The sequence below is a fragment of the Stenella coeruleoalba genome (genome assembly GCF_951394435.1).
Source record: "Stenella coeruleoalba genome assembly, chromosome: 16".
Classification (NCBI taxonomy): domain Eukaryota; kingdom Metazoa; phylum Chordata; class Mammalia; order Artiodactyla; family Delphinidae; genus Stenella; species Stenella coeruleoalba.
In genome coordinates this window covers 56,123,949-56,148,981 of record NC_137162.1, presented here as the reverse complement: position 1 = coordinate 56,148,981, position 25,033 = coordinate 56,123,949, and the positions used below count along the sequence as shown (strand labels likewise).

At 43.4% G+C, this 25,033-nt stretch overlaps 1 protein-coding gene across 10 annotated transcripts in view; it reads right to left on the bottom strand.

Annotated features, from left to right (window-relative positions):
* KCNMA1 (potassium calcium-activated channel subfamily M alpha 1) overlaps positions 1 to 25,033 on the bottom strand; it is a gene marked incomplete at both ends in the record, with an annotated part of 740,839 nt that overhangs the window by 24,180 nt on the left and 691,626 nt on the right. For all 10 annotated transcript variants that reach the window (XM_079900389.1, XM_079900388.1, XM_079900387.1 and 7 more), the window contains 2 exons: positions 7,126 to 7,256; positions 12,214 to 12,327. In XM_079900389.1, the coding sequence (XP_079756515.1) occupies positions 7,126 to 7,256; positions 12,214 to 12,327 (245 nt within the window). The remainder of the gene's footprint in view (positions 1 to 7,125; positions 7,257 to 12,213; positions 12,328 to 25,033) is intronic.

Here is a 25,033-nt window from a genome sequence, read left to right as displayed (position 1 = left end):
AGGAAAATGATCATCAGTGCCCGCTGAAGTGCAAGAGATGGCATTTACACACCAGTGATGGTAGTGCAACTGGTACAATTGTTTCTGGGGGATAATCTGGCAATGTCTACCAAGAGCTTTAAATATGTTCACATGTATTAAAAGCCCGGTAAGTTTACCTCAAGGTAATAAGTTGCTTCTTGCTCAAAGATTTACGTACAGTAATACTTATCGCAGGGTTAATTACTGTTATAATAAAAAAATTAAAAACGGAAATGCCCCACAATAGATAATGTTTAAATAGATTCTGGAACAACCATATGTCTGAGTCTCAGGAAGTCCTAGGGAGGTCTTGCAGTGATACCCAAGAATATGACATGATTAAACACTCTGAGAAAAATAATAACTTTGAAAAGAAACAAAACCAAGATATAAAACTGGGTGATTCCATATTTATCTACCCATCTGGAAGGAAATATACCAAAATACTAACCATGCTGATCTTTGGGTGTTGGGAATATGGTTTGTTTAAATTTTCTTCTTTATATATATCTGAGCTTTCAAAATTTTCCAACTGAACATGAATACATTGTCTAAGGAAAACACAGTCAATGGTTCTTAGACAAAGAACACTCTAAGTTCTGCTCTGCAACGGTAAGTCAGGAAGGTCATCACGAAAGGCTGTTGTTTCGTCAGATCTTTAGGATTTGACCTTCACATGTTTCCCCTTCTGCGTTGAAATCAGTTACACTGAAACAGCATAATCTTTTCGATCAATCAGTCGCTGACATTTATTGAGCACCTACTAATCCCTGGATCTTGGTTTGGACTGAAATTGTACGCTACTCCAAGAGTGTGTCACTTTCAAAATTGCCCATCAAGGGGTATAATTTCAGGGTGGGTCAGAGCATTTTACAGGTCCCTGAAAAATTCTGGAACCACTCATGACACTGAACACAATTCTCTGCCCCCTGAGCTGGGACTATATCCCAGATCTCTCTCCTTTCTCTTTTTTCATGCAGGCATCAAGGAGCAGTGCTTTGGGCCACAGTACCTGCTGTGGCCGAGAATAATGATGTCTGTTAGCAGAGCACTCTTGCCCCCATTTTGATGCCCCAATATTCAGCTGCAGGGAAGTACTTTGAGCACTGCATATGGGTATGCTCCGAGCATGTTTCAAGGTCTCTTTGTGATCTGAGCAACTCAGTGGAAAGACAATGCTTCTCCTGAAAAAGGCTGTCCAGTCAGCCATTTTGGAAGGCACACATTTCATTATGGGGCCAGGGTACCACTCACAGAGTACAGAGCAGTCTGCAATTAAATATCACATCTAGCGCTTTCTGCCTAGGAAGTGACTGTTTCAGCATCATGGGGGCAAACCAGGTGCTAGGACTTCAAATGCCAATCATCAAAGACTATCCCTGTGCAGGATGTGGCAGCTAGAATAAACCTCTCTACAACTCACCTGACCCAGAAGGCACAATTCTTTTCTGGGTTAACGGAAACACTAGATTGAAGAAACACAGAACTCTGTAATACGTAGGTGTGATCCTTTGCCTCCTATGCTTTTCCACTGCTGGTCTTTTCTGTGCCCTACCATAGCCCATGTTCACTATGCCTGTGCTAGAAGCCTCGTGAGGGAGTCTCACATAGAACCTCCAACCCTGGCAGGACCAGTCTTCAGGGATGCTTTGGCTAGAGGCCTTTGCAATGGCTGTTCCTGTGTCACGTGTTTGTTGGGGAACAGAGTTCTCCAGGGTCCTGCTCAGTGCCTGGGATCCAGAGACCTGTGTAGTCTAAGGAATATGGGAGTCCCTCTTCCCAGCGCTAAGGTCAGGGTTACACATCTGGTCAGGGCAGCCTATCATCTAAGTATGGCAACATGGCACCTCGGGATCTATGTGTAGACTTCAGAATTCGGCTGCTGTAGTCTAAGATCCCTGCTTCGCCTTTCAATAGCTATGACAATAGGAAAGTTGCCCAACTTTTCTAGGTCTTGGATTTCTCATCCATATAACAGGGATTAAAACAAAACAAAACAAAACAAAACCCAGATTACAGGATAGTGTTAAATGAGATAGTTTGTGTAATTCTAATGCACAACAAATACTCAATAAAGGACTGTTTATAAAAAGAACAACCAGCTAACAGTGCAACCAATTTAGAAAATCCCTTTCTCCCCGTGCCTCTGCGTTCTCAGCTCTGATATCAGAGAGCTGGCCCAGATCACGTGTGTGACCCCTGAGCCTCTGAACTTCGGGGATCCTCAGATTCTGTTAAGTAGACAGAATATCAGACATTGAGGAAACCCAGAAACGCTGGGGAAAGGACCAGCAGATTGCACCAGGGAAATCTGAGCCCGCAGCGCCACCTAGCCTGCTCCACGGAGGCCCCTCTGCACCTGGGTCTCCAACACGCTGGAGCATCTTCCTTTTTATTTTTTTGAAGTATAATTACCAGAGCTTATGTTTCACAGTTAATGCTGTCAAGCCTTTTAAACTAATTGGTCTTTTATAGAAAATTTAACTGAAAATTAACACATCTTTTAATAACATTGCCTTAACTTTAATGGCACTTTGCCTTTCGTTTATAATTGCTCTAAAATTGTCATTTTCCATGTCATAGCTGCCATTTTTTATATTTGCTAGTTTTCATGGTGTAGATTTTTAGTTTTAGTATTTTTCTTTCATGAGGGACGAGAACTATTTGATTTTCTTTTCCATCCTGGGCCTGCCTGGCCTGATGTGACAGCAGGGGCATATTCTGAGTCCATCTGCCATGCTGACAGCGGTGCTAGCTCACCTGTTGCACGGTGGACGGTGGACTGTCTGTCTCCTTGTGAGCTAGACTGCCTAAATGGTGGCTCTTGAGTGAAGTGTAAGGAGTAGAGCTACAGAAGAAGAATTTGTTTAGGTAACTGATGTCACATGGCACTGGGCTGCCTGAGAACTCAGCCCTCTCGGTAACGTACCTCAAGGGTTCAGCCCTTCATGCAAGTACAGTTAAGAGAGTACATCATGTGATTCATCTTCCAGATGGTCCTATTCTAAAGTCTTACCAACATAAGTTCGGTTATTTCTGGAAGAGAGGCCAGCTCTCTGCCTTGGAAAGCTAGTTACCCTCACCCCCAGCTGCTCTCTTCTGATTTTCAGTGTCAGCTTCCAAGTTACCTTCTAAGACAGTTTTACTCTGACCACTGTGGCTAAAATAGGTCTCCACACCCATTCAAACTATGTCCTGCTCTTCAAATTAGTTATCCTTATCTGACATTATTCAGGTACCCACTGTTACTGTCACTTACCTAGTGACTGCCCACTAGAATGACAGTTCAAACCACACGAGGGCAGGGTCTTTATCTTTCTTCTTCACTGCTGGATGCCCAGCATGAATAATAGTGCCTGGTATTTAGTAAGTGCCCAATAATGTATTGATTAATAACAGTACATGCATACAGAGCTTGCCATGTGCTAAGCGCTGCACTCATTACTCATTCAATCATCTCAACAGTCCTGTGAGGTAGGTACTACTATTATTCCCATTTTAAAGATGAGAAAACTAAGGCAAAAAGAGGTTAAGGTTATACAACCAGTAAGTGGCAGTGCTGGGATCCACAGGCAAGCAGTCTGGCTCTTGAGTCCCTAATTTTTTCTTTCTAGGGAGGGTCCGGGTAGAACTCAAACTGGGGTGAGGGTAGGGGAAAGTGGGTGCTGTGTGGAAAAGAAATCTAAATACTCATGAGCCAGTTTTACCAAGAGGCTTCCTTTCATCTTTCTCATGTGTGTATGAGCATCAAGCTGGATGGTTCTGAAAAGTACATTTCTTGTGTCCTTCTTCTTAGAGGCATATACCCATAAGCATAATTATTCCCACTCATCATGTGTTTCTGCTGTTGATTTGCAGGGAAAAGCCAGGAGGCCATGTCTGTAACATCCCTAGCTGTTCTAGGAATGCATGTGATGAATCAAAACATTCTTCTTCTTCACAAATGAAGCGGTGAGCAGCAGGAGTTGAATTATGAAGGACAATATTCAGAGAGTGTTTAGACACATGATTCAATGGCAATTTGGGGAGGAGCGCTAGAAAAAGGAGATCATAGGCATCTAAAGAGATGTGCGTGTGGATGTAGTGATATTGCTTGTAAGCGAATGCCTGAGATGGAAGCTTACCCCCAGCTCCCGCTGTTTGGAGTCTCACTTTCTCAATTTATATTCCTGCCAACCCTTTTAGTTCCTTCTACTTACTGCCTGCGTACGAGATAATCTCCTATTTTTTTTTTCCATAAATTAGGGTTGGGGTGAAATGCCAAGAAATCACAAGTAATCAGAAGGTCTAGATCCAATTGGGTCTGTTGAACCAGATTCAATTTGAGACCTCACTGTGGGACTTGCTTATCCTAGACAATGAAAACAAGGCCTGGAATAAGTGGATAGGCATTTTGAGTAATGATTTGAGAAGTCACAACAGTGGATCAGTTAAATAGGTCTTGCTTCAACACTTAGAGCAGGTTTATTCACATTATTGTCCAAAATAATACTGTCTGCAGTAATAGTAATGAAGCGCTTTGTACAGTGCTGGACCCTCAATAAATTACGCTGCTGCCGATCCTGACAATGACGGTTACTGGATTCCTGACACCGCTTTTTCCCAGGCTGGAATTGAGAAGTGCTGCTTTGCTAGCAGACTACTGTATTCATACACGCCTTAGCCACCTTCTCCCAAACATTTTAGTTTGCATTTCAAAGGAGATTAGAGACAGATTTTTTAAAAAATGTCAAACCAATCTACTTTGATTTCTCAGCTGAGTTTCTCTCTACAGTGATGCCGTAGAGAGAATGGTGCGACTCAAATCTAGATGTGCCACTCACTCCCACCCCGTGGCCACAGTGTGCCCCCTTGACTGTGTAGAGGTGAAGCGCTTTGGTGCTTAAAAACAGTTGTATCCCTTGGAACCAGGGCTGGCTTCATGGGTGTGTGGCCTGCGTTGTCACCGAGGGCCCACGCTCAGAAGAGGCCCTCATTTGGTTCAATGCTCTGCTGTCACCCTTTTGAAATTCTTAGTAACTTATGAAAAAGTAGGCTTTCAAATTATGTAGCTGGTCCCACCTGGAATATATGGCGTGTCTGATCTGTGGAAACAATTTTGTAAGTGTGGATCTTTAAAAATTTGGATCGAGTATTTTACAGTTCTGAAAAAACATCGACTATAAACTGTTTCATCATCTTTTAGTGAGAACAGTCTTCTGAAATCTGTCTGATTAGGATCAGAAATAAAATGAATCTTCTGAGGAGATGAATTACAGAAATCTGTTTGAAAGTGGACTTGGAGACTGCGAGGACTATTACAGAGAATACAGCACTGTAATAAGCACATCCTGTTGCCTCCATCATGCCCTCTGGCCTGCTTAGGGAGTTTGCCCAAACGAAGCCCAACATCACTGGCAGGTAGAAAGGTGAGGCTCAGTACCCTCAGACCATCAGAAAGGTCGTGAGCCCTGGGAAAGCAGGATGGCCTTCAGTAAGGACTGCTTTCTCTCCTTCTTGGTTTGGCAAGCAGTGGGATGGCATGAAGCCCAGTCAACCTTAATTCAGATGAATGTTGTTTCATATTTATTTTTAAATCTATAATTCTGATTTTTCACTAAGATATGCTTGTAGTTGGACCACATTCAGGAATATAGAATAACCTAAATTAGTCTTAAAAAGCTTTATGCTTTTTCTTTCCTCAAATAGAGGTCCTTCTGGGATTAGCTTTAATGAATAGATGAGAATAATGCATACTTAGCCTATCAGTTGTTTAACACATGCAGGAGAATAGCCTTCTTTTTCTTTTTTTTTTTTTTTTTGAGAATAGCCTTCTTAAGCATTTGAAGAAATATATGTGTATAAAAACTCTCTGGGCTATGTTTATGGTTTTAATGGATTCAGTAAAACTCTTTTTTTGTGGTTTCTCCAAAGGTCAGTTTTTATCCAGCCTATGTCTGTATTTATAAAAAGAGTGAAATTGAGAATTCCCCCCAAAAAAGACTTTTCTATACAATAAATAAAGCCACTCAGTGGGAATACTTCCTAATCTCCATTCTGGTCTGCTTTGCCTTTTGCAGCTCGAGATGGCTTCTTTGAGACGGGACCTACTTTTTAGTTGTCATTTGATTTTGGTCTCACAAGTGAAAACACAAATGCCTTGATTGTTCGACGCATATCAAGTTATAAAAGAAACTGAAGATGCTTTGGATCCCTGGCAGCCCACCCTCCTCTCTCTGCCACCATTCTGCGCCTTCACTGGGGCAGAGAACAGGCCAGGCCTTGCCTCACACCCACGCCTCTCCCAGGACTGAGTCTCAGTGACTGGCAGTGACCTAGGAGACACCTTTGACGCTTTGTCCTCTTCCGCCTTTGCTCATATTCAATCTATTCCCAAGTCCTCTCGATTTTACTGACAAACACCACTCAAACCCATCCACCTTCCTCCAGCCCCGAGGGCTCTACCCTACTCCACGCTACGAGAGCCCCTTACTCAGACTTACCCGCTGCCATCTTGCCTCCTGAGCCATCCTCCACACAGCTGCCCAGGCAACCCCCTCAAAACATAAACCTGATCACATCACTTGCCAACTTAAAACCCTTCAACGCCTCCTCACTGCTCTTAAGAGAAAGACCAGAAACACGAAAATGGGTTTCGAGGTCCTGTGGGTCCAACTCTGCCTTGTCCTCCCCTTCCCCTCTCTCACTGAGGTCCAGCGACGCAGGCTTTCTTTGCCTTCTTTGAGCCTGTCAGGTACCCCACCAGGCCTTTACCTTTGCTGTCCTTCTTTGGGGGATTCTCTTCCCCATAAAATCTCCCATCTTTATTGCTCAGACTTTGAGCAACATAAAATATATATTCTTTCTTTGGAGAAATCCTTCTCTGATCCCGAGACCACATCAAGTGCTTCCTGGTATTTACTCATAGCCTTCCTTGCACTTTCAAGAATTTATAATCAGACGGTTACCTGTGTGCTAATTTAAATAACATCAGTATCCCCTTCCAGATGGCAAGCTCGGTGTGGTTCGGCTCTCCAGGGTAGTTCAAGCTCCAGCCCATGCCCCTCATGCATTGGAGGCTGGAGGCGCTCTGTCCCTGGGTCCCCGTGTCCCCCACCTACTCACCGCACTCATGAGTGAATCCAGGACGCTGACGGCAAACGCTGTCCCACATGCAAACGGCTGCGTGAGGTACAGCTCTGTGTCGGGGTCATCGTCATCGTCTTGGTCCAAAAACTGAACATTAGTATCGTTCACTAGGAAAAGCATAAAGTAAGAATTAGATCAAAAGACCACATGCGGGCAGCAGAGTCAGAGAAAGAGCAGGCTACTGGTTTAGAAACACTGAAGTCACTGAAAAGGAAAGAAAAGCATGGGAGAAGCTGTTGATGGAGCTCAGGGTGGGGGTCGGTGGGACTCAATGGACTGCTCCGAGGTGCTTGTTCAAGGTTCCCAGGCCTGGAGAGCAGTGACGTCACGCAGACGTGCTCCACGACAGGCTGGTGGAGCTGGTGGACAGCGCTGGTCAATTCTTTGGTATAGTTTTAGATCGTGACGAAAAACACTCTGAAGCGTTTTTTTGGTAGCTAAGTCCTTTGAGAGATGGACGTATTTCAAGGACGAGGAGCCATGAGTAGCCATGCTGGGTGGGAAGTTTAGCCACAAGGGAAAGAAAGCAATTTATTGAGAGTGAAGAGCAACAGATTGGGAGCATAGCAAAGGCAAAATAGCAAGGAATCCACCCTCCGGCACCACCCACAGCCTGCCCGGGGCGGGGGGATGGGTCTGGGTAGTGCCTGGTGTCTGGCCCTTAATCCAGGCCCAAACCCACCAAGTCCTGTTCAATACAAAGGATGAACCCCTGGCTGTCTCCGGCTGCTAGCTGACAAAGATTTGCTCTGCATTCCGAGGTGCTTGGGGATGCCCACGTTCTCCCTTTCCCCTCCTAAGCAGCTCAATCTTTTATGTGCTTCAGCTCAAGCAGACGCAGCATTTGATGTTGTATTTCATTTCCATCTGAGGATTCCTCAAGGACTCCTCTGGCACGCACGTGCAGACTGATTGGTTGTGTCACCGAGATGTCTTTAACTTATTAAAAATTAAATGACAAATTAATTTCCATTCCCATCTTGGCATCAGAAATTATCAGTTTTGCAGAGCAAGTAATGGCGGGGAAAGTGTGTGGTGGGGGAGGAGATGAGCGCTTGTGATTTCTGGAATAATTATGGTGCTTTTAGGAAAAGAATAGATGAGGTTTCCTTTTTCTGATTCCTTTCTAAATGTATCAGCAGCTAATTCTCTTTCCTAGAGTTATTGTTTTAACTTTTTTTTTCCGTAAGGAACTTTTGGGATAACTTCTTTTGTTGTTGTTGTTTCGTTTTTTGTTTTTTTTTGCGGTACGCGGGCCTCTCACTGTTGTGGCCTCTCGCGTTGCGGGGCATAGGCTCTGGACGCGCAGGCTCAGCGGCCATGGCTCACGGGCCCAGCCGCTCCGCGGCATGTGGGATCTTCCCGGACCGGGGCACGAACCCGCGTCCCCCGCATCGGCAGGCAGACTCTCAACCACTGCGCCACCAGGGAAGCCCTGTTGTTGCTTTTAACTTTTGTTTGTTTATCGGATGAGGCAGAATAAATGATAATAGGACAAAAGGCTGGGCATGGAATTATTTTTAAATGACACCATCTTGTTTCCCTAGAGAAAGACCCTAATGGGGGAAAATCTTTGCTCTCTGTTCTTCCAACGTTTATCATGTTTGGGTCCCCACTGTCCTTGCAGTGCTTGAGCTACAGGCTAGTGAAAATGCAAAACCCAGGACCTGACACCTGGGCTTTGAATCCAGGCCCTGTCACTGTCACTAACTGCCCTGAGCAAAGCATTTTATCATCCTACACCTTAGCTTCTCTCTCTGTAAAATGGGGGCAATATGAGCAGCTCTCCTGAGGCGGTCAGGAGGCTCCTATGAGATTCTGCTTGGTGAACCTGGCCCGGCACCTTGATGAACGGTAGCTGCTCTCATGCTTTCACGTTCTGTCCATGTGCTGTTCACACTAGGAAAATTCCCAGCTTCCCTCTGCCCCTCTCAGAAGCACGTAAGTAAGGCCTTGCTCAGGGATCCTGCCAGGGTCATGCGGCAGCTTTTCCTCTCCTCCCTTCATTTACCCAGAAGCACGCTGTGGGCCACAGTTTAGTCTTCCTGCTTTGTGAATGGGAAAATGTGAACCTGCGACAAGATGCAGAGGGACCTGGTTTTAAGTACCTGTAAGAGCTGAGGAGGGCGTACACATGGACGCTGCCTAAAGGAAGTGTCGGTTACCTCTTCTCACGACGATGGGGAGGGTTTGGTAGACTTGACAGGTGAGTGGAGAAGGTCAGCCAGCTAGGGATTCGAGTCTTTGGGGAAGAACTCCAAGGCAGGAGCCAGGGTTCTGGGTTACCTAGTCTCAAAGGGCGAGCAGCCGGTGTTACCCGAAACCTATTTCACGGGACAGTAATTATGTGGGTGCTAAGAGGTGATGAAAACAGTCACCCCAAAATGTTTGTGATCAAAAACAACTGGGAAACAGGTTAAATAGCTTCAAACAGATTTCCTTCTTGTGGAACTTCTAGGAAGCCTGGACCCACTAACGTCAACTGGGACTCCCCAAGTGTGTGAAGACTGGAATACTATACAGTTTAAAAAACTTGTTTGACCTTGCACCATCTGTGTTTTTTAAAAGGCACTTTACTGGCCTAGTGTAATGCAGAAGACATCTCAGAACTTGTAGGTAAACAGTAAATATCTGTGGGGATAGGGGGAGGGGAGGTGGTCAGAGGATGATGATGGTCTGAGTGCTAAAGGCAGTATGACGAGTAGGAAAATTGGGCTTAAGGCAGAAGGTGAGGGTGATGTGAACACACGGAAGGTTCTCTGAGCTCATAAAAGAAATCTGGTGGTAGCTGAATACTTGAATTGTTGCCTCAGATTGGGGGCACCGCGCTCTTTCTTTTCTACTAGTCACAAATAAAGATGTCCCAGTTAGCTGGCAGCGCATGAATTCCAAATAGACAAAGAAATTCCTGGCAGTGGTGATACCGAAATGCTGCTGAGGTTTTCTGAGACAGAGATGTTTGGATGAATTTTCCCACCAGAAGTCTGGGCCACACAAGCTCCCTGGGTCCCTTACCAGCCTAAGGCTCTGAGAAGAGCAATCCAGAAGCCTACGCTTTTAGCCAACTTCTCTAAACATGAAAAAGACACCTGTCCTACTGTTGGAAACAGAAAATAGTGTGGCACTCCTTGACCTGAGTGAATTTGTCCTGATAAATAGCTACATCGACAATAATGCTGTGCTGAATGGTGGACAATTTATTCCTTTGTTTCCAGACACCTGGCAAGCAAGATTACTGTGTTAAAAGCCTGCTCTATTATTTTGAAATATATTTTGGAGCCAAGAAAATGGCATGTCCGTTTCAGTTGTGAGCTATTTGAAGGCAGATGATCCCTATCTCTCGATCTACCCTCCACCAAGCAGCACCTGCTTTCTCTATCTAGAAGATCAGCCCCCAGTCCTGAGACCTGCTGCCGATGGGTGCTTTTCATAGAGTTATTAACCAAGTCATGGGGAATCGGGGAAGAGCCTGACAAATGCCGTCACGACCACAGGCCTTCATCTTCTAGATGAGTCTGCTCCGAATCTCCTCCCAGAGAGGGCTCTGGGCCAGCGGAGTCGGGGTGAGAGTGCAGGGCTGGGCCTTGGTGGCTGCTAAGCTCATCCTTTGCATCCTTTCTTAAGACCTGGCTTTAATAAGCAAGGGTCCCCTATGAGCTGCCTGCGTTTATGGCTTCAGAACCAGAGCTTCTGAGAAAGGGCTGAGTAGGAAAAAAAAGGCAAATAAAGTCAGAATAAAGGAAAATAAACAGCTGGAGGGAAGGCACCGTCTTAGGTTTCTTATCTTAAAATTTTTATATTTCTCCCTTGACTTCCTCCGAGAGCTGTGAAGACATGTCAGTCAAACTGACAGTGTGCTCGAAAGAGGAATAGAAGGGAGAAGGTGGGAGGGGAGCAGGGGGACACATGGAAAAAAAAAAAAGGCCCAAGCCAAAGAAAATGAATTAGAGCAAAGATGCTTTGGAAACAACTGCCAGGTCAGATGGGTGTGATCAAAGGTTTACTGATGCTGTGTGGGGAAAAAATCATTAAGGAAGGTTAGAACAAGACAGCCGATTCCAACCAGAGCCACAAATAAAACACATTCAAAGCAGTGCCATGGGGTAGCCTTTCCGTTACAGCCGGTGAAATAGAAAACAAGCTGATGATAGTTGGAAACACGAACCACAAAACAAAAGGAGATACTGATGTGAAAGAAAACAGTGCTTCTTACCCAGTTCAGTTATCATTAGAATGTGCGTCCCACTGTTTTTTTCCTGATTGACTGATACCAAAGGCAACTTGCCAGGTTTAGCTAATGGGATACAGCAGTTAAGGGTTGGGGAAAGGGAGTGGAGGAAAGTACAGAAAAAGAAAAGAGTGAGGGAATAACAGAGGAGACATTCTAAAGTAAAGGGACCCAGGACCACAGGTAGTTAGTGTTTATCTTCGGGGGAAGAGACCACGTAGCAGTTTTGCAAATTCACAAAGAGTAGCAGGGAGTGCCATGGCCAGGTTAAAAGCTGGATCCCACTGGCCAATGTTCATGGCCCTCAAAGCCCCATCATTTTTTGGACCAGAGCGGCAGTCAGTGAAAATGGCCTTTAGCTGAAAAGCTCAACTAGAATAGATGAAATGTAAAACTATCACATATTAGCCCAATGTTTCTATGCAGTTCTCACAATGGGGTTGGCTTAGACCTGAGGCTTTGTACCTCCAGGGAGGGACCTTCCACAGATGCTTCCAATGTGAATCACTGGAAAAAATCCTTGGACCATACCTTTCCTCCCTTCCTCCCGCTTCCCTAATGTATGCCCCAATCTCAAACCCTTCATCTCATGCTCCTTTGAAAACAGTGACCAGCATAAGGAAACTATCTATTCACCTCAGAGGAAAGATAGATCAGTTTTCCCTTGGGTCATCTGTCATATTTCTAGCCATACCCTTCTCCAATCTCCCCCCGAGACAAACCCCATGAGAGCCTACCACACCGAAAGAGCTAAGACTCAGGCCAACCTCCTTATATCCTGCATGGTTGGAAAAGAGGACCAAAAAAATCCACCCAAAGCTGACATTCACTCCTACCTAGTTCAGTGATGATGGGGATGTTGACCCCAGTTGTGATGGAGGGCTGACGTAACATCCCATGTACCGGGCTGTTATCCGGAGAGGATCTGTCCATTCCTGGAGGTGTGAACCCTAGTGGGAAGGAAAGAGAGGAAGAAGAAAAATCAGAAATGTGGAAAATTTGGAAATGATGAAAGTATAGTGTGTATACACAATAAAAAAGTAACATACGCATTATTTACAAGTCAAAAATTAGCACTCCCAGGATAAACTCTGATGAGCTGTTTTCAGAAGAGCAAAGTAGGAGACCATTATAAAAGATTCTAACCCACTTTGACAGTTCCCTGAAAAACAGTCTTTACACCAATTATCGATCTTACTCACAGATTTCTGTTCCCTTCTTCCTTCAGGCACACATGAGGATTGTACCTCTGTGCCTCCCTGAAGTTAGATATGACCACGTGACATAGGAAATGTCCTGGCCCATGAAAAGCAAACAGAACAACGCATATCATCACTTTTGGTACAAGTAATTTTTTTTTTTTTAGATGTTGGGGGTAGGGGTTTATTAATTAATTTATTTATTTTTGCTGTGTTGGGTCTTCGTTTCTGTGTGAGGGCTTTCTCTAGTTGTGGCGAGCGGGGGCCCCTCTTTATCGCGGTGCGCGGGCCTCTCACTATCGCGGCCTCTCTTGTTGCGGAGCACAGGCTCCAGAGGCGCAGGCTCAGTAGTTGTGGCTCACGGGCCTAGTCGCTCCGCGGCATGTGGGATCCTCCCAGACCAGGGCTCGAACCCGTGTCCCCTGCATTAGCAGGCAGACGCTCAACCACTGTGCCACCAGGGAAGCCCTGGTGCAAGTATCTGACTTGCTATCTCTCTTCCCAGGCTGTGGCAACAGTGGGAACACAGGTTACTATGGAGATGAAGGCTGGGCAGCAGCCCTGGACAGTAGCCCAGACACACAAAGCATTCTGAGTGAAAAATCAATCTCTGTTGCTTTAAGCCACTGAGACTTGTTTTGTTGTCGTTTGTGGTGGTGTTGTTACCACAGCATAACCTAACCTATCCTGACTGTTACCTTAAACCAATTGATTACTTATTCTCTTGCCAGTGAGGGACTTAAACCTGGGCCTTTGACAGGGTTCTGGCCAAGGGGAAGTGGGAGGAAATTGGCCTGGGTGCTTGAGGAGATGTCTCCTTGCTCTTAAAAAATATCACATGGGAAGAGATTCTCTTTTGATCCACTGGACATTGCTTTTGTGCCTCTAGTGCCTGGAACTGTAGCAGCTGTCTTGTAACCAGGATGGGTGCCCACTGAGGACAAAGCCAACTTAATGAATTGGCTGAAGTGAATGGTAAAAAGACTGAATGATAGGAAGAACTGTCCTTAGTGCCTGAATTAACCAGCCCTAGAATCAAAACCAGTTGATCTCAGGGTTTCTTACTACATGAGATTTTATACATTTATAAGTGAGATTATAATATAAAAGGTAGTAATGAGCTTTTATATATATTATACACATAATAATGTGATTATATATAATGTCTGTTTATGTATATTTATGTATTTTGTATTATGTATTAAATATTTATGTATATATATACACAATATATGCACAACTATATATTTTTTTATATATGCGTGTATTTATTTTCCTCCCTTTTGTTTAAGCCAAACTGAGGAGTTTTTCTTACTTGCAGCTGAAATCATCCTGACTGCTGCATATGCCACCTGCTTATAGTGGACCCTTGAACTTCCCAGTGTGCTTGACACAGACCCCATAAGGTAGATGTGGGCACAGTAAACTGGAGAGTAGCCTACTTGTTCTGACTTTTGCAGTTTGGGCTTCTTTGGGTCTCAGACCCAAATCTCAATATATATTAGAATGAGCTCGGCCCAACCATATTTTCAAGTTTAGGGAGGGTGAGAAAGCATCCCAGCTAGGTCAAATGGCTGCCTCTTTAAGGAGGTACATAGCCGTATAAACATGATACATTTATTTTCTTCATACATTCTTTTGGTGAAAATTAATTTTGCCATGTGGCAAGTGGCACCGCCAGCTCCACACTGGCCGCCATGCCCAATTGCCTTCCCCTTATAGAACAGGCAGACAGAAGTTCACGTTCTCTTTGTTTTCTCTTCTTTGCCCGTAGTGGATGGCGACCTGGGCTTATCAATGGATTAGGGAATTACAGATACAGTCACTTGCGAAGTTTCCAAGAACAAATTTCCGAAGACTGTGTGACCAGAGAGATTAGCGCCTCTCTCTGGTAATGCGGCAAGACTGGGTTGTTTCTGGCATGAAGGTATGTGGGAATCTTCATCTACCAGGAATGAAATGACAGGTGTTCATAATTGCCTGTTGCTTTGGAAGTACATCATGCATGAAATGCCAGAAAGATATCAACGAGTTTTCCTGTTTTCTGCTCTCCTGTGTATAAATTTCATCGGAGTGTCATATTTTCAGAAAGAAAAAAAAAGTTTTATTTACCGTTCACTCCCTGATTGCACTTAATTTTATTCTTTATACTGATACCCTGTGCACAGGCTAAGTAACCTTGAAGGACAGTATAGTGTCCATCTTTCTAAACTCTGGAATGTGTGTTTTTCAGCCAACCATGTAACCAAGAACACGCAATTGAAATGCTTGCTGTTTTCTTCCCCTAGAATAGTGAAGGGGGAAAACTAAACTGTTTTCATCAGAAGTTTCATTCAAAAGCATGAAAAACTGCAAGTGACAGCTGTGTAGATTCAGTGGATGTGACGTTTTTGAATTTCTTCAACTTGACAAGTAAACACCTTAAATCGGTAATGCTATATGCATAATACATGGCTTGTATTTTGACATCCATCATCAAATGCTGACTTGAGAAAATACGGGTTTGTACGTCAAGGACTAGCACCCATAAAACAGGTAAAAATGCAGGTCACACGGTATTAGGAAAACAGTATTTCATTACAGAACCGGCAACAAACCAAAGCTTCCTTTTATTTTATCTTATTTAAAGATTCCATTTTCAGCCGTGAAAAGACTCAATTCCTTTGCATGAAACCTTCATTTAGAAATGGCATGCTTGCCTCATAGGCCTCTTTCATTTTGCTTTCATATTCCATTTTCCCCTTCAGTCGCCAAGCCCGGTTCCATTAGCATCTGAAACTGACAAACTGTGGTGGATGTCCAAAGACATCTCTCCATTAAACGTCTTTCTCTCTCCTACACAGGACCCCAAGAACGGGGTGATTTTGTTGTAAAGAAAACCTCAGCCATGATAATGTCACTTTTTATTTTGCTACTTTTATAGCCACACATTTTTATAAGCAAAGGCAAAGAGAACAGAAATAGATTTTATCTTATTTTTTGCCCTTCCTGAAGAGTTGTGTTAAAGAGGAACAGAATTTATTAGCATTGTTTCATTCTTAGAGATCCTATAATGGGAAACTTGTGGCTTGAAATGGCAGAGCAGACCCAGATTCCCGACGTGGCCTTGGAAAGAACAGAAAATCAGGCACCTTCCTTCCAAATAGAAGAGGCAATCCGGCCTTTGGTGCCATTGGATGGCATCTACCCCATTCACCATAGCGGCTGTTAATAAGGGGGCAGGTCTAAATGGCAACCAGGTCCCTAATGGTCTTGCTTCCCATCCCTTTGTTAGCTGCAGTGGGTACATCTTTGGTTGAATTTTAAGTCCCTCTACATAAAGCAGTGCTTCAGTTCTGCATGTGAAAGCGCTGGCACATGGAATATCCTCCAGGGACCCTGATCTACAGCTAGAGGATAGTGAAACTGGGAAACGCTCCTTCCGTTAGTTGAACTAACACTCGGGAAGTTAATTTTAGAAACAACCACTTATTTTGCCAGAAGAGATGATGAAGAATGTTGGCATGGGAGAGATGGAATCAGAAGTTCTCAATCAGGAAAAGATTTAAGTTTAATTAACTACAACCCAAGCTCTTACCAAGATGGCCTCCTTGTTCTTTAGATGTATTCCCTTTCCTCTCTGTTGAGCATGGACATGGGAGGCAAGTTTTGGGCTAAAGATAACTTTAAAGACTACCTGAACTCCTTACACCGAAAACCCCTCCCCATTTCAATCTTCAGGGGCAGACAGGATGGGCTTACTTTCCTTGTTCTATTCCTTTGGCATCAGGCAGAAATGGGCCCAACACTGCCCCCTGTCAAGCATGCTCACTCCATATGCTGCAGGAGAACTTTAGGTCAAAGACTGGGTTTTCTATTTCTTTAAACATCCCAGGTTGTCTACAAAATGCCTGGCCCACAGAGAAGAAACGGGGTGGAATAGCTAAGAGCATGTGCTTTGCAGTCAGATGTCTTAGGTTTAAATTCTGGCTCATCTACTTATAAGCCACATAACCATGAGCATAGCACAGGCTCTCCAAACCTCTGTTTCTTTGTCTGTAAGCTGGAATTACCCACTATACAGGGCAGCTGTGAGAATAAAATGAAATGGTATATTTACAACATTTAGTACAATGCCTGGTATGAAGAAAAATACTTTAAAATGTTGACTACCGACGTTAATATTTTACTCAGTACACAATAAATATTCTGGCTAGGAACAGCATCCACTGCCTCCCCCTTCCCTATGGATAAAGACCTGAGGTAGCTTTTGGTAGAGTTTTTTAAAAGAATTTTCACATAGAGAAAAATCCTGGAAAATTAATGGGAAGGCAATAGCAGTGTGGATATATTTTGGTAGAAATAATCAGGTCAATCCAGTGATAAAAATACAGCCTAAAATATTTAAGGATGGAGTATTTTGGATATTGGATGGCTAGGATTTTCTTTAGGTATGTTGAAAAACTGGTGTCCAGTCTTCACGAAAGAAAGGTTCTTAATGCCTTATAGCAACTGCAGACTCTCTGGAGTCTTCTGTTTTCTAGACCTAATTTCCCACTTCCTTTAATTATTTAAGGACATAATCTTTCTTCTGTTGTTTCTCGGGCTTTTGAAACGGTTTTCACCGCTCTCTATATTCTTTTCCAGAATTTGTGTTCTCAACCATCACCACTGTTGGGTTCAGCTGAACAAAATCTGTAGTCCCTGATTTTCTTTTTTATGATTGGTTATGCAATGGCAGGCAGCACTTGGCCTGTGTCAGGGAAGTTACTGGAAGGTTAAGTGACCTATAGTTAAATTTGACAAGGGCATTTCAGTTTGGATGGCTTCACATGAAAGAATTTAACACAAACACTTGACTTATTCCTAAGAAGTTCAAGGAGAAGAGGCTCGGGAATAACAAGATCACTAAGGTTTCATTTTTTAAAGTAATTCTTTTGGGCCCCTGCTGCGTGCATGCATACAGACGTAGCATCCAAGGAGCACCTGTGGTTACAAGCAAAGAGAGGCTGTGACTCAGATAAGATCTACCAGAGGGCATGGCTAGAAAAGGGTTCCAGGGTAATGTAGTTGTGAGTGCATTTGAAGATGAGAAAGACTCAATGTCATGGTCTTTGTGGAACTCAAAGCAAAGGCAGTGGTTGCGCAGTGGCGCAGTGGTTGAGAGTCCGCCTGCCGATGCAGGGGACACAGGTTCGTGTCCCGGTCCGGGAAGATCCCACATGCCGTGGAGCGGCTGGGCCCGTGAGCCATGGCCGCTGAGCCTGCGCGTCCGGAGCCTGTGCTCTGCAACAGGAGAGGCCACAACAGTGAGAGGCCCGTGTACCGCCAAAAAAAAAAAAAAAAAAAAAAAAAGCAAAGGCAAGAATGTTCTGGATCTAGATTGACTATGGTAATTTTGAGAATGAAGAAGTCAGGCTTAAGTAGAACCTTAAGCAAAAAGTAGCAAAATCCAACATTTACTGAGCGCTCAGCATGTACTAAAATCTGCGCATGTTTTAACTCTAGTTCATACAGCCATCCTAGGTAGATACTGCTATGTTACAGATGAGGAAATTGAAGCACAGCAGAGCTAAGCAACTTGACCCAGCGCATACATTTAGGAATGAGCAGATCTAGATCTCAGTCCAGGTAAACTGGCTCCAGAGCCTCCTCTAGGTCACCATGGCATATTCCTTCTTATTACGTGCCAAAGCTGCGCTAAGGGTTTTTTCACGGGCCACCTCATTTATTCCTCATAACAACCCTGTAAGTACAGGAACTGCTAATATTACCATTTTGCAGATGAAGGAAATAAGATTCAGAGTCGTCAAATAACTTCCTCCAACGCCCCAGTTGGTAAGTGGCAGATCTGGGGGCTCCAGCCAGACAGTCTGACTTCAGAACCCGAGGATTACCGTGCTCCATGCTGCCTTGCCTCTGTGTGTGATGGTCTCTCTTTCTCATGTGCTGAGCTTGGCAGGCGAGTCTGAGGCCTGAGCCAGTCTCACTCTTTTATTGTTTTCGCTTTTAAACAATAGCAGATAACAGCTGGGACCCACTGTAGTTATGCTTAACTTGCCTTGGTATGGTAGCATGCACAACTCAGTACATATGACAAATGCTTTATTACAGTATTTTTCCGTGGGGGAAAACACAAAGTACTTTCTAAATCTCCCCTAGTTAAATCCCCAGGCTTTTCCAGGGAGAGAGGGAGATGGAAATTCTTATAAATCACCTCCCCTAAAATAGATGGAGAAATGAAGGTAAGTGCCTCTCCACACCCATAGATGTAACATAAAGGAATTGGTTCAAATGGTGGGGCAAATTGTCTTTTATTGTGTGCATATAAATGATGGTTAGAAATCCATATGCTACGTTAAACGAGAGAAATAAATTAGGCAGAGTCATCTAGGTTTGCTGAGACAGGTATTCAATATGAAGTTGTAAAAGGGAAAGATCACCGTTAAAAATGATCTATAAAGGCATGTTAAAATCAAGAGACACATCTCATATTACATCATCTGGGAGATGAATTAAATTTCCTGTTAACGCCAGGAAAAAAAAAAAACCCAAAGCCAAATGTCAGATGAAGTGAAGATCAATAAAAATATTTTGATAAGTAAATGCAACAATGCTACTTAACACATGATTGGCAACTGCTGAAACATAAATTATCCAAATTTCCCATTGCTGCTTATGGGAAAATTATGCAGATTAGAACTTGATTAGGCTTATATCATGAGACTCAATTTGGACTTTTAATCTATTAAGCTCCAATAAATGAGGCATCTGAATAGCTCCCCTGAGCAAGTACAGTAATAGCCACAGCAGTCGTTTTTTGCAGTATGTATTCCAACAAATTCTTCAGCAGCTGAAGTAGAGAAAATTCCAGGTACAGAAGCATGATTGCTTTCTAACTTGTAGGGGGAAAAGTCCACGTGCCCAGGCTTGATTTGGGAAATAGATTTTTTAGAAAAGTCTGCAAGAGAAATCCGGCCAAGGGAAAACCTCAGTTGAACCTTGTAATAGTTATTCATAGTAGTTTTCAGTGGCTTTCCACGAAGCTGGAGTCCTGAGTCACGAGAGCCAGGCGCCGACCAGTGTTGACTCAATAAAAAATTATTCTTTATCAAGGCAGAAACTTCTCCTGACACTCCCCAGAAGCTACTCTAACTGAGCACTTTCCACTTAGGAGCTGGAAGTGGTGCCAGCCCCCGACAGGTTGCTGGAGGTCAAGGTCAATGCTGGGAAAGGCGGGGCAGGGAACACCCTTGCCAATTTCAACTGTGTTACCTGCTTTACTCCAGGTAACTCACGAGCTTGGAACTGATCACTGTTCTCTACCCAGAGCCTAAAGACAGAGCTTAGAAATTACATTAATAGACGGTTCTGAGAAACCTAAACTATACCATTTGGGTCTCTTTTTGCCTCTTTACCAATCACTCTGTTAGGGATGCAAGACCTTTGGAAATCTTCTAGTAATTACCTCCCTTTTACAGATGAAGAAACTGAGGCTCAGAGCAGCGAAGTTACTGTGTCTAAGGTTGCGGATCAGCTGGTGGCAGAGCCAGGCTAGTTGATTCTGTTGTTACGTGCTCCCCTTCAACCTCTTCTCTACATGAGGAGCCCATTCCCAGTGTTTGGTGGGGGGTAGGGGAGGGGGGCAACCCTGACTCCACAGGGCCAACAATATGGACCCCCATCATCCTGGACACATGGCTGGTTTAGAGATCCACTTGTCCTCCAAGCTGGGGCCAATCTGTGTTCTCCCCGAGACCTGATGAAATTGATGCTAAAGATGCTTTCAAAACCACAAGGATGTAAGTACGGGGCTGCTGGTGAGCATTTAGCTCACCAGGGGACAAATGAAAACAGGGCAAATGAATCAAGAAGTAGAGAATGAGACAGAGCTCTGACATCACTCAGGCTCCTGGGCTCAAATGTGCCTAACGCCAGAGACACCCCAGTTGTATGACTTCCCCTTTATTTAAGGCTTTGGGGTTGGATTTCTATCACTTGCAACCAAAATGCCCAAATAGTATAGTAACTGAGAAAAATCTCTGTTCTTTTCTTGGTAAAATGGCTTATGCATGTCTGAGTTTCTATTGAAACAAGTGACTATATCTTCATTCAAGGTTTCTTGTTCACTTCCAGTGACCAGGGACAAGACCTGGGTCAATTTCTTTATTTACAATAAGTAACACTGATATTTTTAACAGTACTCTTTTCTAGAGACTGTATTTAATGAAAGCATTGGGAAGCTGCACAAGGTACTTCATCTTTTTTAGAGTTTCTGTTCTGGGTCTAAATTAAACCAAAGCAAACTAAACCAACCAACTAACAACCAATCAATCAACCTAAGTTCTCTATAGCTATTTGTCCATTAAGTTTCATAAGATATAGTCAGCACTTAGACAAGTCACACACACATGAAACAAATACAAGTCTCACACACATGAAACAAATATGTTTGCAAGAGTTGTCTCTCCAAGCAGACAGTCTCTTTCCTTAAAGTAAACTTAAAGAGCTTATGGTCCCTAAGTAAAAACCTGTCTCTCAGAGGGGTTGGTGTAAGGAAGGAAGGGGGGGAGGGAGGGAGAGAGGGAGGGAGAGAGGGAGGGAAAGAGGGAGGGAATAAGGAAGGGAGGGGGGAAGGGGAGGAGACTAGTTACAACTCAAACACAGTTAAGGCCACAGATTTGGAAAGAAACCTAATATTCACCTGGTCTAACCTCTTCATTTGTGCAAAAGCTCATGGTGTCACGATGAATTTTCCACAACTTCTCAATTGCCTTTTACCCCCTCTGAATTCATCTTACAACTTAAAAATAAGATGTAATTTGGCGACAGATTAAATGATTTAAATTTTGACATACCCTTTCACCTAAGCAATTTCACTTCTAAAAATACATGCACAGCCAACATTTCTTTATATGAAAAGATTTGGTTACAATGGTCTTCATTTGTAGTTATTAAGTAACAGTATTAAAATGAAAACAACCTGAATGTCCAGTTTTAGGAAACTGATTATGTTAAGTATGCATCCACTAAAAATAATGCAGAAAAACATTTCATGATATAGAAAAAACGGTCATGATACAATTTTGTGGAAAAAACAGGTACACACTATTATGTATGATCCATTTTTGAGGGGTAAAATATTTATATCTGTAGAAACAAGACTAACGTTAACTTTCTTATGTCCGAATGCTAAGATTATAAGGAATTCATATGTGTCTTCTTTTTGTTTATACCTAGTTGCCAAATTTTCTAAAAGAAATATATTTCCTTTGTGCAAGGAGAAGAAAATTTACCCAAATTACAAATGAATAAGAGAAAAGAGCCTGAAACCTCACAACTTCACGTCATCTTCATGGGTTGAGAACAGCTGATTGACACGGTGGAGGGACTCGCGCTGATGAGCTGTAACAACCCTAAAGGTCATTTTGACCTACGTGAATTTGGGGAAACTGATGCTCTGGGATAGAAGTGACCAAAAGTTACAGATTAAGGGGCTTTAGAAGAACAGAGCAAAACAGAGTTTTCAGGGTTCCCAGTTCTCTACCATTTCAACTTCCTACAATGTTGTAAGAGCCACTCAATCTCAGAGCGAAGGATGCTGAGAGCTTACATGGGTCCAAAGAGCCCATGGAAACCTACAATGCTCTGTGTATACAGCTGAGGGGAGGAGCAGTCAGAGCTGGTTTCCAGCACAGAAGGGTGGCATTTGCTGATTCCCATCCCTACTCTCACCAAGTCTTACCCACTTCAGATATGCTGTCCCCTCCCTTCTCCCCCAACTCAGTTCCTGCCCCTCCTTCACCACCTCCAGGAAGCCTGCCTTGACTAACTTTTCTCCCCCCCCATGTAGTTACTTCACAAAGATATCTTTGCTGCACTTTTCCCTTCCCCTTTATTCACTATTTTAAACTGTAAGAATTACTACTGATTATGTACCAATTACTACCTAATGTTTAAATGTTTCTAAAGCATCTTTAATGTTCTCTTTTCTTTTCTTCATACCTGTTGGATTCTTCATTTCAATATGGCATGAACTACATCAGCCTTTCTTTTTACTACTATTACCACTTCTTAATTCCTGTCCTGGACCCTCCCTCTTTGCTGCCACCAGAGGCAAACAAAGGCTGTTTTGCCACTAATATAGAAACTTCTTCATGCTGGATCACATTTCCAGTAAACTAGAGGCATACTATGCCAGGGAAAAGGTAGAAGTACACATGGCAAGACAGCAATACGAAGTGGATACTAATAAAACACACAGAAACCCTAATGCTGCCAAGACTATATACCATTTTGTTTCCATTACATCAATTTCTTCTCCCCCTTTTGTGAGCATTAATCAAAGAAATGCAAAGAGCTCATTAAAGTAATAGATAGACTGAAAATGTAACCACCTTTACATTATAAACAGTTTCTTTACGTTCTCAGTGTTATGGGCTTTGTTTTTCAGCATTTGTCATGTACTTCAAATGTCCTTTTACATTTAAAACACCAAATGCCAAATGGGCCCCAGTTGTTTGGTTTAGTACAAACCGATGGCCAGCGTAGCAAAAACCAGAGCTAGGAAATCACAAGCAAACTAAAACACCCATATCTTAAGTGCACAGAAAATTAAGTAGCTGTAAAAGATGGATTTGCCAAGTGGTCCAAGGCATTGCCCTGCAATTCAGGAAGAGCAGAATCCCGTCACTGACAGCTCTCAGCCAGCTGTCTCTGACAGGTTCTAGAGACAGGACGCCTGGACAGAGATAGTGGCTGACGTCCCAAACATTTGATGGTCTTTTAAAAGAAAGCACTGTAAATGTTTTCTTTGAAGTCTGAAAGGCTTTCCTGCATATATGATGCTGGCAGATGAACATGTAACTGGAATCTTGGATTTCGAGAGTCAGGCATTCCCCCCACACACATAGAACTTCACTAAAGAAGAGGCCGATTGGTGCTAGTTTGATTTTGAACATCTCTGTTTACACCATGATCAATATCTTCTGACCACATCCTGAAATGAGCCATAACATCGTGATTAAGAACAGGAATTCTGCAGCTAGACTGCCTGAGCTGAGTGCTGCCTCCTTCGGTTCCCAGTTTTATGATCTGGGGCGATGTACTTAAATTCTGTGTCTTAGTCTCCTCACCTATAAAATGGAAGAGTAATATGTCACGAAGATTAAATGAGTTAAATAATACAGATAAACTGCTTATAACAGTGCCTGGCACAAAGTAAGCCCTTTCTAAGTACTAACTCATTTTTGATGATGTCAATGATAGACTGGTAATGCTGACAGAAAAACAGAGAATCAAAAGACACGGGTTTTAGCTCCAGGTCATCCCCTAACTCCCCGCGACAATTTAGATTCAATGTCTTACCCAAACTTGGTTTGCCCATCTGTAAAAGCGAGGCACATAAGGCAATGTCCCAAGGACTTCTGGCTCTCAGAAACGTGTCATCCTAATTCTGGGGCACTGCATATAATACTGGAATCATGGTAACTCTGGGTTTGATCACTCAATATTCAGGAATGCCCGCAGTCATGCCCGGGGTCATTTTTTTAAGAAGTGAAAGGCAGGAGCCCTCCCTTCCAGTATCACAGCACATAGTTCACATGAAAAAACACACCAGTGTAGGCATACAAGAGACACGCATTAAATGCACCGCACCATGACAACCATGCAAAGCGTGCACATTACAGCTCTGAGCGTGAGACAATACCCTGTCTCAGGAGCAGCCCATAAGCTACAATCCTCCCTCCAGGAGCCCTCCATCCAATCCACTCGCTAACAGACAATCCAGTTTCATCTCCTGCCATGTGATCACCATCACGGCAACTGCTCCTGTCCTCAGTTTCTTCATCTGTAAAATGGGGATGACTCTAAAGTTCCTTTCAGCTCGAAAGTTTATGTCTCTTTCACAACCCTAAATTTTAATAATAAACTCATACAGAATAAGCTAGCAGGGAGAATCAAGAGGGCCTCTTTTCAGAGGCCCTCGCAAGCTGTAGTGCAGCTCCTGCCTTTCAATTCTGTTTATACCTTTGCCTGGAGAATGAAATTTCAGCGCCCAAACCAATGAGAAGGATGTACTTTCTCCAAAGTTGCTATAATGGCCAAAAAGGCCATAAATAACAATTTATTAAACAAACAGTATGGGCAGAAGGAAGAGAAACTGCCACAATTAGGCCCCTGGGGCCTGCAGGCACGGTACATAACAGTGGGACTCGCTTATAATCTTGGCAATATGTTATCAGTTCCATTTTCTTGAAGTTATCTTCATAATCAAGATGCTATCCCAGCCATGGTGGGCTTTAGAACTATTTTTAATTTTAATTTAAAGAGCAATTAAAGAAAGACAATGGATATGCGGGATAATAAAGTAAGTGATTAGCAGCCTGCAAGTGACAGAGGCTTAACAATAATGTGGTTCTAGTCTCCAAAGGGCCTGTCGAGAGAAAGCCCTTTCCACATGTGGTTGTTCAGCTAA